Below are 18995 nucleotides of genomic sequence, written 5' to 3' on the forward strand. Positions count from 1 at the left end.
TGTATTTAGGGAGATAGGAAGACAGTCAAGTTAATGCAGCTTTGTTTAAAGAATGGAGTACCTCTCCAGTCTTCTTTCATTTCTATACCACATAACAAACCTGGGATGGTAGAGTAAGCCAGGGTGACAGAATCTGGAATGGAAGCTTGGTTCTTATATAAAAGCATGTCAGTCCTATAAACTTACCTCAATTATTCTTGTAGGTGAGTTAGTTTATCAGGTGAGATTACGCTTTGTGCTGTTGGCCCTAAGAGTAAAATAGTTGGAATAGGCCTTGTTAGGCTAAAAGCAGCTCTCTGTGTTGTACATAACTAAAATTTCCATTGAAAATAGCTTTAACCCGAGAGCTTAAACTTTTTGGTGCTATTTTTCTGTTTGTCTGCAGTAGTTTCAGTAGTAGAAAACAGGGAAATGTCAAGCAAGAAAGGAGCGGATGGCAAACATAAGAGAATATAGTCAAATTTGGTTTATTTCAGGTTTATACCAAAATATATTCCAGGCAACTCTTTAAGATCATTGTTTCACAGTTTCATAAGCCTTATGCACTGGTGTCCTTCCAAAAGCTGCCAGGACTCTGTAAGTGAAGTGGTCTAGCTCCTCAGCCCAGGAATAGTTAGAATCCACATGATAGATAAGAAGAGGGCAATATCCATGGGCTGCCCTGACCTTTCCTTTTACCCTGATAGGGTATAAGAATGATATAATTTGGTTTTAAATATTAATAGAAAAGATTAGTGAGTACAAGTTCTGTGTTTTGTTCTTAGAGCTTTTTGAAGTTCACCGACCTCAGCAGTAGGCTGAAGGCAGCCGTCAGTGCTATATATATCTTGATTTTTCAAGAATTCACTTAAGACAACTATAGAAATCCAGGCCTTAAGTACTTCCCCAATTTCAGATAAAATAAGGGATTAGAATAAATTAACCAGTGGGCAGTGGGAAAGAAACTGGGGAATGGTTATGGATACCAGTCAGACCCAGGAGTCAGGACCATCACTTAAGCAGTCTTAGATTCCTGATGATCTAAGCAGGGCATTCTCCCTCAAGTCATGAAGGCCACTGAAATGCAATTATTCTCTTAAAATTATTTCCAATTCTTCCAAGTCCTTCTGGAAAGCCGAATCCTAGGGAGACAAGAAAGACTAGGCCTCAAAAATCTAAGCCAACTCCCAAACCACTGATAACTTCCCTTCTGAGCTCTGTTATCAGTCTTTACCTGACCTTCCCAGGATAGCCTGCAGCCTATGAAATCTGCCCCCTCCCCAAGGTGAGATATATACAAAGATGACTACATGCAAAAGTGTAAACTGTCTTTTATAGGGAAAATAAAACCTCAAGGGAAGATTTTCTTCCCTGGAAAAGTTCAAATGATTCAATAATGGAACCCAGTATTAGGGAAGCTCTTCAAAGTATTACCTCATTGGTGACATCTGGCAGCTCCAGGGCTAACTTCATCCATTGCCTAGCTTCAGAGTTTTTTCCTAGTTCTCTATAGCACTGAGAAGAGACAACAGTGAAAACCTGGGAGAAACGCCACCAGGAGACTGAACTTTCAGGACTTCCCATTATATATCAACATGTGATTTCATCTATGTTGAAAAAAGCAGGTGAGTTTACCTTGGAAATATATACCCTCCCTGCTTTAGAAAATCCTGGCTGTAGTTCTTCAGCCTAGAAAAGGAAACAAGGCATTTCAGGGAATTTCCAAATTCAAGTCAGGCTGAAGTTTATTAAATAGAGCCTTCCAGTCCTGGCCTGGGGAACTCTATTTTTATAAGCTGTCCAGGTGGTTCTGACTTTCTCCTTTAACAGGCAAGCCTAAAATTACAATTTACCAGAAATCCCTCCCTTCTTTCCCAATACCTTCAGGAAGCTTTGGAGGGCATCCTGCACAGTGGCGCTGAGAGGGCTTTCAAACAAAGCTGCAGCAGTTTTTTTTTCTAGCCAGCTCAGGTGAGAGACCTGCCACCAAAAGATCCAAGTGTGAATAAAAAAAACGTGGTTTGTTTTGTTTTTGAGAGAGAGAAAACTGAGGAGGGCAGGCGGCAGAGGGAAAGAGACTCTCAAGCAGATTCCCTGCTGAGCTTGGAGCCTGACAGAGGCTCAGTCTCACAACCCTAAGATCACAACCTAAGCCAAAACCGAGAGTAGGGAGTTCAACCACCTGAGCCACCCAAGTGCCCCAGAAGGCAGCTTACCTGGTAGCACCACCTGCCGAGGAGAAAGTGAGCCATAGGGTTTTCTGGCTGGAGAGCGATGGCTTTGTCCACATGCTCCTGAGGGGAAAAATGTAAATATAAATTGACATCAGAGTTGCTAAAGGAAGAACAAGTCGTAGAGACTATAGGAACACGCTTTGCAAGGAGCAAGGGAAGAGCAGGGAATCTGGACTAGAGCAGCACCAGGGAAGGAAGAAAAGCCTTTCCTCACCTTGAAGCTAAAGCCACTCTGGATGCGCCTCTGGATGCTCTCATGCTCAGCCAGCTGACCACAGAGCACCGCGTACCTAAGGGGAAAAGCCGCAGGAAGCTCGGGGACAAGGAATGGGCTTCCCATCCACTGCCCCCAACCCCTCAAGTAAAGCTGAAAACAGCATCTCTGTATGTACAAAATTCCTCTTTTCACAGATCTGTGGTCCGTCCTACTTCACATTCTTTAGCAAACAGTGGTAGGCTCACAATTCTCCAAAGTATGCTAGGTACAAAAAAGTGGGGTCCACCAGTCAACTTCTCATACTTAACATTTAGGCAGTGTCTCTGTCCAAGTCTCCACAAGTTTCCCCCTATAATGAGTATAACCATTAGGGTTCATAAAAACTTAAAAAGCAGATCTCTAATAATTAGCATCAAAATATAAGGGACCTAAGTACATGGGTTCTTATCTCCGGAGCAGACACTAAAAAGGTCTCATTGGCTTTAAAAGCATACAGGCATGTCCTTGGGAAGCTGTACTCCAGGACAAACTGGGATGGGACGGACACTCTACGAAATTCTCATGTTCATTTGGGAACCAAGAGAAGCAGAGGAACAAAGTCCACATCCTTCCTTCCATGGGGAACAAAACCCCCAGCTTCCCATCTTCTGTCTTCAAAAACAAAGGCCTCCCTACTCTATCCCCCCACCATTGTTTCTAGAAGCACAGCTGACATTAAATGAGTGTCTAGAGACCCAAGGTGCTTTTTCATATATTCAACAAATACTAGGGCGGCAGAGGCTCGTTTCCGTACTTCCTCCAAAAAGCCACTCCTCAAGAATAAAGTGTAGACCAGTTTCCATCCTTGGGTGTCCAGGAGCCCCAAGGAAATCCAGAGAAGTGGCAATGACCTGGCCTCTGAGAAGAGCTCTTGCAGAGACAATCTTAGGACAGAAATATGGAAAGCAAAGGAGAGGTGAGAAGGGAATTTTCAATAAAACTGAGGTGCTGGAACCAGGCCCCAGGAACGAGTTGGCCTTAACCCATGGAAGTTGGCAGAACTTTGCCTCTCGTGAGACAACAAAAGCAAGGCTGATGTTTTTGTAAGGTAATCAACTAAACTTCCTGGGGTTGAGCTCACATTCATTTTAACTCATGCAAGCCAAGCAAAGAAGCCAAAGTGTACCACCAGCCAGGGACTGCAGTCAGGGGGAAAAAGCTTGTGCAGGACACGGGAGCCACCCACCCTGAAGAGCCAAGAACCCTCAAATTTTGTAGCAAGGATGACTCTTAAAAAGGTACGCATTTCTCTAAGTCCCTCTAAGCCCCAACAACAACAAATCTTCGAATTCCCCCTTGCCTCACTCCCAGAGCCCTTTCCAATGAAAACTCCCCTGGGTCCCTGGTTTGGATTAGGCCCAGCCGTATGATAATAAAAAAGGCCAGAGCTCCCTCTCCTGTTTCCTCAGGCAGAGAAATGGCTCTCTTCCACTGTAACTCATGCTAGCTCGTAACAGGACTCTGCAGGGGTTACTTACCACTGGTGACATTCAGCATTCTCATCCCCCTTCTCCAGGGCAGCCTCCGCTTCTTCTTTTCCTGTAGGGACAAAGGTGATTCAGAGTTCATAAGGGCTCCCATGCAGACTTCGACATGAGGGGCTGTGGCAAGAATGACTGCTCTAGCCTTTACCAATCCCTACCCAACCTGGACTTGTTTGGAATATTGAATTTGAGCAGAATGAAAAGCTACAAATAGCTTCCCAGGGATAACCTCTGCTTTACCTCATTCTTTTCCCTACCTCTGTCATCCACTGCCCAATTACCTTCTTTTTATAACACCCACCTGATGTGTTCAAAGTTGTTGGGGTTGGGGGGGGGGTTGTTTGTTTAAGCATTGGGGGCTGGGAGAGAGAATCTCAAGCAGACAACGTTCTGAGCAGAGAGCCCCATGTGGAGCTCGAACTTACAACCCTGAGGTCATGACTTGAGCCCAAACCAAGAGTCCGGGGGACATCTTTAAAAAAAAAAAAAAAAAAAAAGACAAAACCAAGAGTCCAACAGTCACCTGACTGAGCTACCCAGGCATCCCTCAAAGCTTTTTATTTTAAGATATTTTTTTAAAGATTTTATTTACTTATTTGACAGAGAGAGAGGGGGAAGCAGGCTCCCCGCCGAGCAGAGAGCCTGATACGGGGCTCAATCCTAGGACCCTGAGATCATGACCCAAGCCAAAGGCAGAGGCTCAACCCACAGAGCCACCCAGGCACCTCAATATTTTATTTATTTTTTTTGACAGAGACACAGTGAGAGAGGGAACAGAGCCCAGGGAGTGGGAGAGGGAGAAGCAGGCTTCCCACCAAGCAGGGAGCCTGATGTGGGGCTTAAACCCAGGACCCCGGGATCATGACCTGAGCCTAAGGCAGATGCTTAACAACAGCCACCCAGGTGCCCCTCAAAGTATTTTAAATATAAAAGAACCCAATGGTTGGGGCGCCTGGGTGGCTCAGTGGGTTAAAGCCTCTGCCTTCAGCTCAGGTCATGATCCCAGGGTCCTGGGATTGAGCTCTGCTCTCTGCTTAGCAGGGAGCCTGCTTCCTCCTCTCTCTCTCTGCCTGCCTCTCTGCCTACTTGTTATTTCTGTCAAATAAATAAGCAAAATCTTTAAAAAGAAAGAACCCAATGGCAATCAAATTGTCCCAAAGAGACCTTATCCTAGGGGGGTATAGGTATGCTTTAGGGTGTCCATGAATCCCTCTGAAGTTGTATAAAAATTTAGGTGCATCTGTATTTTATTGAGGAGAGGGTCTACCTTTCCTTTTGATCAAATTCTCATAAGACTGTGATCTAAAAATAATCACATCTATGCCAAAACTCCTCACCAGAGCCAAATGTCTGACCAGAAATGACATTCATTTAGTTTCCTAAGCACCAAGACTGACAAATCAAGGCCTAAACACATGAAAGCTCTTGACAAGGATTTGCTATGCGGTCATGTAGTCTGGAGCCTTCTAGCTGAGGAACATCATGCCTACAATACTGGAGAAAAGAGCATACTGCCAAATGGGACTTCTCCTTTGATTAAAATGGAGAGCACTTCAAAGGGAATGTGGAGAAGATGGGGCAAAAGTAATGGGTTGAGGTGATAGGCTGGCTGATGTGAAAGGTTTCCTCATGTTTAAATGATAGTAATGATGGTAAGATGTTGTATATCCAACAAATACATTTTTAAGTTGGCTGATGAGAAACGCTACCGCCAACCCCCTCTCCACTCCCTGCACCTTAATCTCCCCTTTTTAAACAATGACTGTGTATGGCCCCATCAGTGAGGGACATTGTCTCTCAGCAGATTTTTTTCTTTGCCCACCTCAAAGCACTATCTTATTAGAAAGTAAGAGCTCAGCATTCTTTCCTGCCAAGCTAGACAAAGGAGTAAGAAGATACCACATAATATCCCACAGAATGGCTGCCTCTTGGTGCTCCAACTTTTAGAGATAGAACAAAATGGAAAGGACCATGAAGGATGGTCCTAAAAAGCCAAATTCTGGGGCCTCCAAGGCTGCTCCACCTGTGGTTCAGCAGGAGCAGACTTGCACAGGGGGGTCCAAACTCTGCAGATCAGACCAGAGCACTGACAATGGCTGCTCTAACCATCACCCACCTTTAGGTTTCATGCTGGCCACTGTACTAATAAGTGATGCTCAATGGGGGTGCTGGGGTTAAGCTCCAACTCTTGGTTTTTGGCTCATGATCTCAGGGTGGTGAGATCAAGTCCCATGCTGGACTCCACATTTCTCTCTCTCCTCCCCATCCCCCCACAACCCTGCTCATGCTCTCTAAAATAAATAAAATCTTTAGGGGGGGAAAAAAAAGATAACAATCAAAAGGAAAGGAAAGATTCTTGTTGGTACCAAGGAGTCCAAATACCAGCCCAAAAGCTCATGAGAATCCTTACCTCAAATTTAGGAGGGAACACAGAAACTTTTGAAAAGAAAAAATCAAAAAGTAATTAAGCACCTCTGTTAAAACCTGGAGATTTTTCTGATGATCTGCCTCAATAAACATTCAACTCAACTGACCTGTTCTTTCTATATTGACAATTCTACAAATGCTTGAAACAATGACCTTGAGGTATTGTCAGATTCTACATTAGCAAAGATTCGATGTTTCTAAGTGAGGAGGTAGACATATCCACTTTGGAAAGTTAACTTTAGGTATCTAACTGAACCACAAGACCTAGAAGCCCACTGACAGTACCCGACTTGTGTGTGGGTAGGCAGGACCCATCTTCCCCACACAACCAGTCATTTTTCAAAGTCCCAGAATTCTCAGTGACATGACAGATAGGGACAAGCCCTGAGCTTGGCATCATTCATATGCACCCTATCCGCCCAGACACAGACTTTGGCAACAGAGTTTTTAAGTAGATCCCAAGGACTCCTAAGCTAGCAGCATTCTTCCAAACTGCCGCTCATAGGCTCTCACCAAACATGGTCTGCTGATACTCTCAGAGAACACCTGCCTCAAAGGCTCCATAACTCAAACCAGATTCCTAAGCAGCAGCAAAAAAAAAAAAAAAAAAAAAAAAAAACCCTTCAGATTAAGAAAACAGGCTTTGCCCTCTCCTGCAGGTGGGGAGTGAGAACAATTATCCAAGTCTGCTACAGCTACCCCTAAAAACATTTTCACCGGTATTAATCACAATGTGCAGGGAAGCAGTGACCACTGTCTAAAAAAGGAAGCAGAAGTCCCTGGGAACCCGAGTTTGTCCCCAGTGAATAACTGAACCACCACTACCCCGACAGCCTATTATCTTGGTGGTTCCCCTGAGCCCCAAACAGATGACCAGCTCAGCCCCAGAATCAGTGACCTTCCCATGAGGAATCTGTCAGTACTTACCATTTAGGGCATATGACTTCTTCTCGCTCACCTCTTCAGTGAGCTCACACATGTCACTATAGGCCCGGGCCAGGCGCCAGAGAAAGTCCTGCCGGCTTCCATACTGTAGACCAAACAGAGAGGGAGGGATGAGACCCCTCTTCTTCAGCTGCAGATAACTGGGCCTCTGGCCTTCTACCCAAGCCCTAGGTTTTAGTTTCCAAGCTAGTGTGTTTTTTTTTTTTTTTTTTTTTTTTTAAAGATTTTATTTATTTATTTGACAGAGAGAAATTACAAGTACACTGAGAGGCAGGCAGAGAGAGAGAGAGAAGGAAGCAGGCTCCCTGCTGAGCAGAGAGCCCGATGCGGGACTCGATCCCAGGACCCTGAGATCATGACCTGAGCCGAAGGCAGCGGCCCAACCCACTGAGCCACCCAGGCGCCCCCAAGCTAGTGTGTTATACACAGACATCAGGCCAGCCTTAGGCATAGCCCTCCGCCCCTACACGCCCCCACCCGCAGTTAGCTAACCGGTGATCCGTCATCTCTGCCCAGTAGCTTGCAGAAGCCTCCGAGTGAGGGCCCACTGTGAGGAGCAAAGCTCAACTCCAACACGAAATGCGACACAATAAGTCTGGCTGACACAATGAAAAATGTGAATTCTCACATTTCCCAAGAAAAGGAAACATTCTAACTCTGGGACATTTATACCTGGGTGAGCATAAATCTTGGCAGTGAACCAGAGAAGGGAACTGTGGTTGAGTGACCTCCACACTTGTCCCTCGTGATGGAAACTTCAAGTAGGGCAAGCAGCTTAGGCTCTGCCACAAGGGAAATAGAAGATGAAAAAAATATTCCAGTTCTTTCCACACTTCTCTCCACTGTGAGTGGTAGAGCTCTTTTGCAACAGCTCTCCAGGAGGCAGAGGGCTGTGGGGAGGTGGCTCGGGGCAGGTGGTACAACCAGGCCCACAGGACATGCAAGCCTGGGGGGTGCATGCAGAAGCAGCCAGCTCACCCCCCTTTTCCCTTCCTATGGCCTCCGGCAGGCAGCCTTCCCCTCCTCCCATGGCTTGTGGGGCAGACAGGACGTCAGAGCCTTACCACCAGCTTGTTGTTGAGCAGCACCTGGAAGCCCTCCCGCCTGTCCTGCTCGCTGCCCTGGTGCAGCTCATCCGCCTGCTGCAGGAGGGGCAGCACATCCTCCAGGCCCGGGGAGCCTGCAGCATCCAGGGCTCCGGCCACCGGGCCTGACGCCACCTCCAGCTCCAGGTCCAGAGAGTCCCTTCTCCCGATCTTCACAGTCTCACAGCTCACTTCATCTTCCCCATCATCACTTTCTCTGTCAGAGTCCCGCTCATAGTCAGACTCAGCATTGGCTGTGGTATAACTGGGGCAGAGAAACAGAAGTGACAAGGTCAAGGGAGATTTTTTTTTTTTTTTAAGATTTTATTTATTTGACAGGCAGGCGGGGTGGTGGGGGGAGCAGGCTCCCCACTGAGCAGAGAGCCTGATGCGGGGATTGATCCCAGGACCCTGAGATCATGACCTGAGCCGAAGGCAAAGGCTTAACCCACTGAGCCACACAGGAACTCCAAGGGAGTTATTTAGCCTCAGAGCTCTAGGGCTGTCTCCCACCCACAAAGGGACTCCTGCTGTCCAGAGCACCAAGTAAAAACCATTTCTACCACATAGGGGCAGAGAAAGCTTCCTATGGGAACCACAGACTGGCAAAATGATCCTGGAGGGAAAGTGACCAGCTGGGGGCACTGGGGCAGTCAGGGGTCAATACAAGATGATCCCTCCCGCCCTGCAAGCTATCAAGTTGGCCAGATAATCAGAAAAAACAGAAGGCTAGAAAGAAGCCTAGAAAGGAATTTACCAAAATGTTGCTAATAGATCTCATGATATAAGAATTAAAGGAAGTTTTTCTACTTTTTAACATTACATATAATTGTTTTACTGAGCATATATTCTTTTAAGTAAAAAAGAAAGAAACGGTTTTTAAGATAAAAACCATTATGTAAGTGGAGCTGATATCCTGAGCTGGGCGGCTCACCAGGCTAAGTGTGTGTCGGTCATTTTTGCCTTATCAGCCAAAAGCACCGCCAGAAACAACATGGGTGGGTGCCAGCCTCCAAGGCCACAGGCAGCCCAAATATCTACATCTTCTTTCTCAATTCTCCGAACACCTCTGTCCTAAGTTAGCAACCAAACCTAAACCACAATACGAGTAGCCCCTGGAAACCTTAGGAACTTGCTGCGGTGGGGAAAGGCCACGTTGCAGCTGGAATCAGGAGAGGAGGAAGATGGAAACAGAAGTGCCTGCAAAGATTTCTCTGGGGCCGCCACAAGCCAGGCAGGCGCGTCCCTGGAACCCCCTACCTTGATGCACTCACTGAAGGGGAGGCCGCGTTTCTGTTGGATCTTAGCCTTCACTGGCGGCTCATCAGGGTGTTCTCCCTAATTGCCAACTGAATCAGACAAAAACTGAGCAAAGGACAATGTCAGACTTCCAGGGTCCAGAAGCAGACACCAGAGAAGCCTCCAGACTTGAGTGAAGGAAAAGCAGCTTCTTTTAGAGCCAGAAGGTTCTGAAGCACAGGGAAGATCTTAGGGTCCCTTAGGGATATGCCTTCCTCCATCCTAGAATGATGACAGGGACAGGATACTGAGCTGGCACAGAACAGACCTGAAGAAGAGATAAGAAAGGCACCTACAAACACAGGGCAAGGCAGGTCCAAGTGGTAGGCCAGAAAGCCACACACAAGGAAATGGGCTCCACCCAGAAGGTACCAAGTAAGCAAACAGACCAAGTTCCCTGTCTGTGCCCCTGCTTCACAGAGGAGCTTCCAGACTCATCTAAAAAATGGCTCCAGGAACCTGTAGGGTATTGACCTTAGCTACACCTTGCTTTTTAAGATGTTACCCAAGTTCCTTCCCCTCTAGCAACGGGCACTAGAAACATTAGAAATTAGAGGCACAGGAAAAGTGGCAGAGGTTTTACAACCAACCTGAGTAGTGATGAACAAGACCACACAGAAGCAGCCTAGACAGACTCCCAACCAATTCTGAAGCCTGGGACAATAACCTGCCCAAATAAGAAAATCAAATCAGAGTCTACCAGTGCCTCTACTCAGCCCAGCCAGGCCAAAGGCATGATGGATAAATGGGTTAATATGGGGTAAGGAGACAGAGTTTTGTACCGTATTGTTAGAAAGAAAGGGAGACACCATTGCCTGAACTCCCTCCAATGAGGAGTTCAAATCAGGAGTCTCCCGGGGAGGGACCCTTGCTCTGATCACTTCTAGTGCACAGCAATCAGCAGTCTCTCTCCAGGGAGCTCATGTGGCTGAGGAATGGGAGTGATCAGGAAGACCCCACTGCCCACAGAGTAAGAGCTGGTGGAGCCAGTGAGGCAGGGAAGCCCCAGTGAGGCTGAACAGTGAGGAGGCCTTTTTGGCACCTCAGCCCCACTTCAGGGAGCTCTGCCTTGCTAACCTGCACCCCGCTGGCTGCCATGCAGTGGGCGGCCAGACACCTGGTGCCTCAGCACAGACATCAGTCCCGTGAGCTTCCAGGCCTTCCACAGCAACATGGGCTGCAACCCTATGTTCACATCATGCTCTTCCACATGTCAGACCACCAATCCAGCCCATGGAGAAACCCACCAGAGCAAGGACGGTCCCTTAAAAAGGCTCTTCAGAGCTGTATCCTTGGGTGGGACACATTGTTCCCACATATGGTAGAGAACCCATGGCTCCTTCGGAGCAAGGAGGCCAGAGACGCCCGACTCTACCCCTTGAGGAGAGCCCACAAGTCAGTGATCAAGGGCTCAGTTACTCACATATCCCCTTCCGATAATTAAGTTTCCTTCTTTTGACTCCTCCTAAGCCCCATTAGAGGGGCTGATCTAAAGCATTCAAAGACAACCAGGCATGGGAGACCCTCAGTGGTGGGGAAGATAAGACCAACCTAAACGAGGTAATAAATGCCCAAGAAGGAGTGGCAGTGAGGTTGCAGGCAATCTTTCTGGCTGGGATGCCTGGGAAGGCTTGCTGGAGGAGCTGGTGTTTGAGGGCAAGCTGGGTTTTGACCAGGAGAGAAGTTACGTTATGTTTGGTACAATATTCAGGGAACAAGCCTGTGGACCCACACAGTGACTCTGCCTCTGCCATATTCAGTCAGTCCCCTAGGAGCTCAAAGTTGCTATTTTATGCAGAAGAAAAGGGAATACAGCTTTCGGTGGAGTAGGCTATTCAATGTTCTTAGCTTTTCATCCCTCAAAGAAGCACTCCCACAAGTTCAAAGCCATTCCAGAGTTTGGTCTCCTCCCCAAATTCCCCCTTGACCTATATGGCAGTGACCATGACAAAAAGAATTATCCACCATGGGCACTGCCCCAGAGAGCACCAGTAAACCGGAGTCTTGCACCTCGTACCACACCAGCAGCTACTACATGCCTCCAGATCGGTCATGGGCTAAGTCTGCTAGTAATTAAGAAAGCCACCTTTCCTCTCATCCCATCAGGTGGCTGATAAGCCGGTCCTTCCCCTTAGGGCCTTCACAGCCCCAGTGAGCACCTCAAGCAGTGAAGCTCCCATAAGCTTCCCGGGTTAAATCCTCTGGCTCTCACTGTTGCCCAAACTTTGCACAACTTTCTTTCTTTCTTAAGATTTATTTACTGGAGAGGGAGAAAGAGCAAGTGAGCACATGTGCACAGGCAAGCAAAGGGAGAGGAAGACAATCTGAGCAGACTCCCCGCTGAGCACGGAGCCCTACCCCAGACTCAATCCCACTGCTCTGAGATCATGACCTGAGCCAAAATCAAGACTCGGTCGCTCAACCAACTGAGTCACCCAGGTGCCCCTTGTGCCACTTCTTGAAATCATCACTGAAGGCCCTGAGTTCTGTATCACTTTGGGCAGAGCTGTGACCTCTCCTGTTCTACCCTCTTACAAATGCTAAGTTTCCCACCCAAGTGACCTGCTTGAATGGGTTGCATACAAATGCTCCTTAAGTCTCAGGGCCCACTACCAATTACTTTGTCCTTCTTTTCAGTCCAGATATTCCAGATATGCCAAATACAAATCCATTTTGCCCTTGACAATGTAGGTAACAGGGATCAGAGAACTCTGACAACAGTAGTCACAAAGGAAGGACTAGAGCTCTTACGGAGACGGCTTGTTGCAAGAGGTGCCTGGGCAACCAATAATCAAACCCAGGACAGATGCCCAATAGCAGGAATATGGAAAAAGAGTGAACTGTTATTCTCCATTTTCCTAGGAAACCAAATAAGGAGAGAGAGGCAGGACAGTATATTGTCCCAAACAGAATGAGGCTGAAATTTCTTAAGATGTACTGAACAGATCATACTGCCATGGGTAGGTCTTCCCTGGGCCATGAGCTGTGGCAGCCCTCAGTCCATGGGAAGAACTCCCAAGGGCTCCATGGGTTAGTTCTTCCCGTAAAGGCCTTTCCGTGCCCCCACAACCAAGCCATGCCATAGATCACAGACCCCCCCAACCTCTGCGGATGAGCGCCGCTGAGCCTGCACTTAATAGCTGTGTAACTCTGGGCAAGGCATTGAGCCTCGCTGAGCCTCAAGTCTCTGTCAGAAAAGGAAGAAGAGCAGCACCAACTTCCTAGGATCCCTGGAAGGATTAGGTGAGGAAATGGCTCTAAAGTGCTTGGCATGGTGTCTGCCAGAGGAAAAATAAACAGTAGTTACCATCATAAAGTGTTTCAGCTAAAGGACATTGCTAGGATACCTGGGTGACTCAATCATTAAGTGTCTGCCTTGGGGGGACTGGGGCGGCGCCTGGGTGGCTCAGTGGGTTAAGCTTCTGCCTTCGGATCAGGCATGGTTTCAGAGTTCTGGGATTGAGCCCCGCACTGGGCTCTCTGCTCAGCAGGAAGTCTGCTTTCCGCCACCATCCCCCCCTCCCCCGCGCCCCGGCTGCCTCTCTGCCTACTTGTGCTCCCTCTGCCAAATAGATAAATAAAATCTTTTAAAAAAAAAAAGCGTCTGCCTTCAGCTCAGGTCATAATCCCAGGTTCCTGGGATCGAGCCCCACATCAGGCTCCCTGCTCAGCAGAAGGCCTGCTTCTCCCTCTCCACTCCCCCTGCTTGTGTTCCTTCTCTTGCTTTCTCTCTCTGTGTCAAATAAATAAATAAAATCTTTAAAAAAAAAAAAAAAAGAAGAAGAAGAAGAAGAAGAAGGACATTGCTGCAAAGATCACCCTGAATGGCTGTATGCATGTTTACAGCTGAACCAGTGCTTCTGTCCCAATCTTTTCCTTGGGGGGGAAAAGGTCAGCCTCCAGACCTCACAGAGGAGCTAGCAGCAGACAAGAGCAGAAGCTGCCAATGACAGTGTCCAGCTCCACAACAAAGATAATTCATTCAGACTCCATCCTTGAGACCAAAGTTTCAAAATGGCACTAGTGACTTAAAATCAAAAAGCCCTTGGCCTGAGCATGTTTAGAGGCTGTCTACCAGACTCCTGCCTGATGTCCTGGCGCACAGTAAGCCCTACAAGCAGAGCTGCTGGGCTACTACATATTCAAGACAGTCAGCTCCCACCTGTGAGGATGGCAAGCGAGCACGAGCAAGCCTCCCATGTGGGAAGAGAGGAGCTTCCAGGAGAGGGGAGCACAGTTAGAGGTTAGAGGGCTCTGGAAACCTGGCTCAGCCACTGAGTGAAGGAAATAAAGTCATGAAACAACAGTTATAAAGTTCTTGTGATAACACAGCCAAATGCTCAACTAATGTTACAGGAAACATGAAAATAAAAATTATGGCTACGTAAAAAACCAATTCCAAGGAAAATGACAGATGTAAGCAAAAAGCACTGTTAATATCTCATTTGCCTAAGTGACATAAGGCAGATGGTTTTTCTTGTTTTACCTATTCCTTATTTTATTCATTTATATCCTTACCTTGTGCCCAAGATTACTGACAGCAGCTCAGTGTGAATTTTCCAGAGATAAAAAGCACTTTTACAAAAGGTCACCTGGCCGAAGTCATAACTGCCTCCAGGAGAAAGGACTCACCCGCCTTCACTCTCAGCATCTGTGAATGTGGCTCCCGAGGTGGCTGTGAAGTAGACAGAGCTGGACCCAGTAGAGTCACTCCTCTCCCGGGCAAACGGGAACCTTCGCCGCCGAGCCACTCTCTGGCTCTCTTCCATGTGGGATCTGAAAGGCGGGTCCCTTTAGAGAGGGTGCCATTAGGTCCCAGCCAGCCCGTCGCTTCCCTCCACGAAGGAACCTCTCACTAATGCTGCTCAGTAAAGAGCCAAACACAGAGAAAATCCTGGGTTTCTACCCTCAGAAGAACAAGGACAGCTCCCCGGGCCCAGCCTGCACGGGCAGCCCAGCTAAGTCAGCATAAAGGATGTCAGCGGCTACAACAGACCAAAAGGAGGGGGGCCCCAAAGCACCATGGAACTTATAGAAGAAGGCAAAGTACGAAGCATACAGCTTCCCTGCTAGTTATGTAAGGAGCTACACAACTGTCTCTGCTTCTGAGATGGCAGCAAAGGCCAGGACACAGCTCAGCTGAGCAAGCTGCAGGGGCTGAGAGCAGCTGAGGGCCCGAGGGCAGTGGGATGGAAGGCTGCATCACTCACCGGACCTCCCCAACGATCTGGCCGGCCAGGCCCTGCAGGCTGCTCCGCAGCTCCTCTACCTCGCGCCGCAGGGCCGCCAGCCCCGTCAGCACGAAGTCCAGGCGCTCCAGCACCTCCTCCTGCCCTTCCCGCGGAAGGCTGACCAGCTCCGCAGCATCTCCAGCCTCCCTGGGGCCTGCCCGCAAAGGCCTCACTGAAGGAAGGACAGCACACAGTGATTCTCAGGGGACAGGGTGAGGAAGAGATCTTTGACCTGGAATTTAAGAACACCTGCTTCTCACTGGAGCTCAGTTTACCAAAACCCTTGTGACTCAGACAGTAAATGTTCACAGCTAAGTCTTGTTAACAAGTCTTCAAGTAACTATTCAAAGAAAAAAAAAAAATCAAGATCCCAGTCTCTACATAAGAGCCCCCTCTGTCCGCAGAAGCTTTCACGCCGCAGTCTTTAGCAGTACCGCACCCTAATGTAAAATGCTGGCAAGAACACAGTACTGGTCGCCTGGGTGGCTCAGTGGGTTAAGCCTCTGTGTTCAGCTCAGGCCATGATCTCCAGGTCCTGGGATCGAGCCCCACATCAGGCTCTCTGCTCAGCAGGGAGCCTGCTTCCCCCTCTGTCTCTGCCTGCCTCTCCGCCCACTTGTGATCTCTGTCAAATAAAATCTTAAAAAAAAAAAAAGAACACAGTACCTAGAAGGCAGGACACCTGCGCTGCAAAAGGAAAACAAAATCCTTTACCTGTCTAGCTAGTTCCCAAATACAAGGCAGCCAATACCAGCCACACTGCAGAACTAAAATGGAACTCAAATTCTGGGCTTTCACTCCACAGAGAAGAGCAAAAGAAACTCTGATCCTCTCAAGGACTTCATGTAGTATCATCAGAGAGGAGCAAAGAGAAAGGAACAGTTACACCCACACCCCATGGGAAAAACACCATTCCTGAGCCCTCATTGGAGCTCTGGGTAAATTCCAACAATAAATGCTAATAAAAGAGCAGCTCCCCAAGGCCATTGGACTGGAAAATGTAAAAACAGTAAAGAAACCAGGAAGGCAGGACCCACAGTGCAGGCAAACATCAATGTGTTCAAGGACGTCTAGTGAGAGTCTAGGCTGGATTACAGCACACACCCGATATTATTCAGGAATGTACAGCAAGAAAGAGCTCTGGGGGGCACCCGGCTGAATCAGCTGGTAGAGAATGAGATTCCTGATCTTGGGAGCATTAAGTTCGAGCCCCATGTTGGGTGAAGAAATTACTTAAATAAAACTTAAAAAAAAAAAAAAAACCTTTTAAGAAGAAAGAAAGATCTCTGGGAACATCGCCCCTTTCTCCAAACACCTACTGCTAAGAAATTACAAATAAGCCACAAGGAAAAGACAGACAAGCACTCTTTTAATACTAGGTTACCAACATGTTATAAAATGCTGACAAACAGCTGCAACCAGCATGGGATAACTCTTTGAAGATTCTTCTAAAACTAACTTTTCCAATCCATCTGGCGTTTGGTAATCAGAGAACACTCATTCCCAATTAACATAGGGTGACATGATCTCCACGCCTCTCCATTACACACACCTGAGGAGAGCAGTTTGAACCAGCCTTAGATGCTTTGCTCAAACAACTTAAGGTCAAAGTTTTCAAAACGAAAGTATTACCCATTTCAGCTGTGGCTGGCTTCCAGCAACATTCAGCCTCAATTGCAGAACATGCACTCCCACGTTTATGCTGTGCAAGTTCTGGACCAGGTGACTAGGCCCAATCCTACCACTTAACTGCTCTAGGACACCCTGAGTGAAGTTACATAATCTTTTTGAATCTCAATTTTCAACTAAGGATTAAAAAACAAACAAGAAACAAACTTGGATAGTCTCCACATTCCCTTCAAAGTCTAAAACATAATTTAATAGGTAAGCCTCAAGACTTAATTCCCCTAAGATTAGTTTTCCCTTTTGCCTTATTTTGGACTCTTTTTTCTCTACTAACTCTTTTACCCAACACTAAGCAAGTGCCTTTACAACGTACGTAGCACTATTGCGGCCTGAACTAAGAGTAAAGGCTAAACAGCCTTTTCACAATAGGCTTTTCTGGGATTACATGAAAATGTACAGAAAAAGAAGACTGCTTTCCTTTTCAGTTAACTTTACAGAAAAGTGAAACTCTCAGGCACCCCTTCCGTTGTCCCGTCCCACCGGCTCTACTAAAGGCAGCCCGGACCGTAGGCCCATCCATCAGCCACGACTGTGGCCTCAGGGGACCGGCTAGGACGTACCCTGGCGTCCTGGCTCTGAGGTCTGCGTGTAGCCCAGGGAGTTAGGTAGGCTTTGACTGTGGCCATGGCGCCGGGTCCGCTTCCACCGCTGGCTGTAAAGCGCACACAGGAATCCAAGGCCCGCGGCGGTGCCCAGCAACAGTCCCAACCCGGCTTGGGCGCCGCCCAAGACCCCCAGCCTAGACATGCTGCACCTGCAGCCCACGTGAACCAACGGAGCGGGTGGGCGGGGACAAGGGGAGAGAAACTCGTGAGCGTGGTCCTCCCACCCCTACCCCCAGACTATCCTCACCCCAATCCGGATCCTAAGGTTTCCGCCAGACCCCTGTGCCCGACTACGTGCCTCTCACCCAGCTTGGGCGCAGGCGCCCCTCCAGCACACCCGCAGCCCTGATCTCAGAGTCAGAGGTTTCTTGGCCTCCGACCCCCGCCCCCAACCCCACGACACTGCAGACAACGAACCCCCCGCCCCGGCTGCAAACTCCAGGACACCCCCCCACCCCGCCAGCGCCCTCGGAAGGCGACCTGGCCCGGCAGCAGACCAGCTCAGACCCTTACCGACCGCTCACAACCAAGCTAGCAGCCTTCACGGCCGCTGCTCACGCTGTCAATGAGCGTGACATCATCAAGCCGCGCCAGCAGACCCGCGCGCTGTTGGGAAGGCGCTCGAGGCTCGGTTTCCGCCCACGCTTTGCCCAGGGGGCGGCGCCAGCAGGGAGCCGGAGAGGGGAACCCGGGAGCGAGAAGGGAGGGAGGGAGGAGGAGCGCTGGGAGACTTCTGGGTCTGATGATGCTTCAGTAGTACCTCTGCTGGCCAGATGAGGTTCCATTTCCCTCCAGTCCCACCAGGTTTCCTGCTGTTCCCGAACGTCTTTTCTCCCTTTGCGTCTGCTGTCGCTTCTGCCTAGAATAATAACCCGTTGTCCTTCTGGACAACATCACCCCCTCCCCATCTTTCCTTGACACTATTTGATTTCGGCTTGATTTGCTTATGCAGTTTTACTTGAACCATTTACTGAGCACAAGACAGTAGCACCCTTAGCAGTTCAAATTAGACCAGATAAATGGCTGGTTACCTTCAAGAGGTCCCAGGGTCACCAGGGCCAGTTTTCACCTAACATAGACAAATCCCAGCACTAAAAAAAATCTTAAACCTTACATGATCTGTAATACCTCGATCAAGAACAGAATTATAGGGGCGCCTGGGTGGCTCAGTGGGTTAAGCCCCTGCCTTCGGCTCAGGTCATGATCCCAGGGTCCTGGGATTGAGCCCCACATAGGGCTCTCTGCTCAGCTGGGAGCCTGCTTCCCTTCTCTCTCTGCCTCTCTGCCTACTTGCGATCTCTCTCTCTGTCAAATAAATAAATAAAAAATCTTAAAAAAAAAAAAAAAGAACAGAATTATAAACTGCTTTTTCATTTCCAGAATGTAAATGAAATTCATTCCTCCAATAATATTTTTTAAGCACTTGGGTGAGGCTAAAACTTGAGTTCGTCTCTAATGGCTTAAATTGGTTCAGATACCATTTCGTTTTTTAAAAAATCAATATTCTTCAGGATTTCTGTGCCCGTTGTGAAAATTAATAAAGGGAAACCAAGGGACAACCATACTACTCAATGTCAGTTACAGGAAGAATTGTCAATTACAGACCCCTAACAGAAGAATCTCAACTGAAGAGAATCATAAATTACAGGCTCCCACAGAAAAAGATGTACATTGCATCCCCTGAAATAAATCGGCTGCCCCTGCAACTCAGCCTATGAAAAACCATCGTCACCTTTAACTCTTGCTACTCTCCAGTGGATTTGA

At 48.0% G+C, this 18995-nt stretch overlaps 1 protein-coding gene across 3 annotated transcripts; it reads right to left on the reverse strand.

Annotated features, from left to right (window-relative positions):
• Nucleotides 1-451: 451 nt before the first annotated feature.
• On the reverse strand, nucleotides 452-17843 carry RMDN3 (regulator of microtubule dynamics 3). Of its 3 annotated transcripts, none has more exons than XM_059372532.1 (14): nucleotides 17745-17843; nucleotides 17187-17380; nucleotides 14920-15112; nucleotides 14342-14485; nucleotides 8390-8675; nucleotides 7308-7410; nucleotides 3948-4008; nucleotides 2738-2779; nucleotides 2428-2503; nucleotides 2196-2273; nucleotides 1861-1959; nucleotides 1615-1668; nucleotides 1414-1494; nucleotides 452-1121 (listed from the first exon to the last, which is right to left on the reverse strand). In XM_059372532.1, exons 2-14 carry the CDS (start codon nucleotides 17371-17373, stop codon nucleotides 1068-1070), a joined length of 1458 nt encoding a protein of 485 aa, XP_059228515.1. In that variant the 5' UTR covers nucleotides 17374-17380; nucleotides 17745-17843; the 3' UTR covers nucleotides 452-1067. The 3 variants fall into 3 exon arrangements, with proteins under 3 accessions (XP_059228515.1, XP_059228516.1, XP_059228518.1); XM_059372533.1 differs by lacking the exon at nucleotides 17745-17843 and adding an exon at nucleotides 17712-17734; XM_059372535.1 differs by lacking the exon at nucleotides 2738-2779.
• Between the last annotated feature and the right edge of the window lie 1152 nt (nucleotides 17844-18995).

This window comes from Mustela nigripes, chromosome 13, assembly GCF_022355385.1.
Source record: "Mustela nigripes isolate SB6536 chromosome 13, MUSNIG.SB6536, whole genome shotgun sequence".
Taxonomy (NCBI): Eukaryota; Metazoa; Chordata; class Mammalia; order Carnivora; family Mustelidae; genus Mustela; species Mustela nigripes.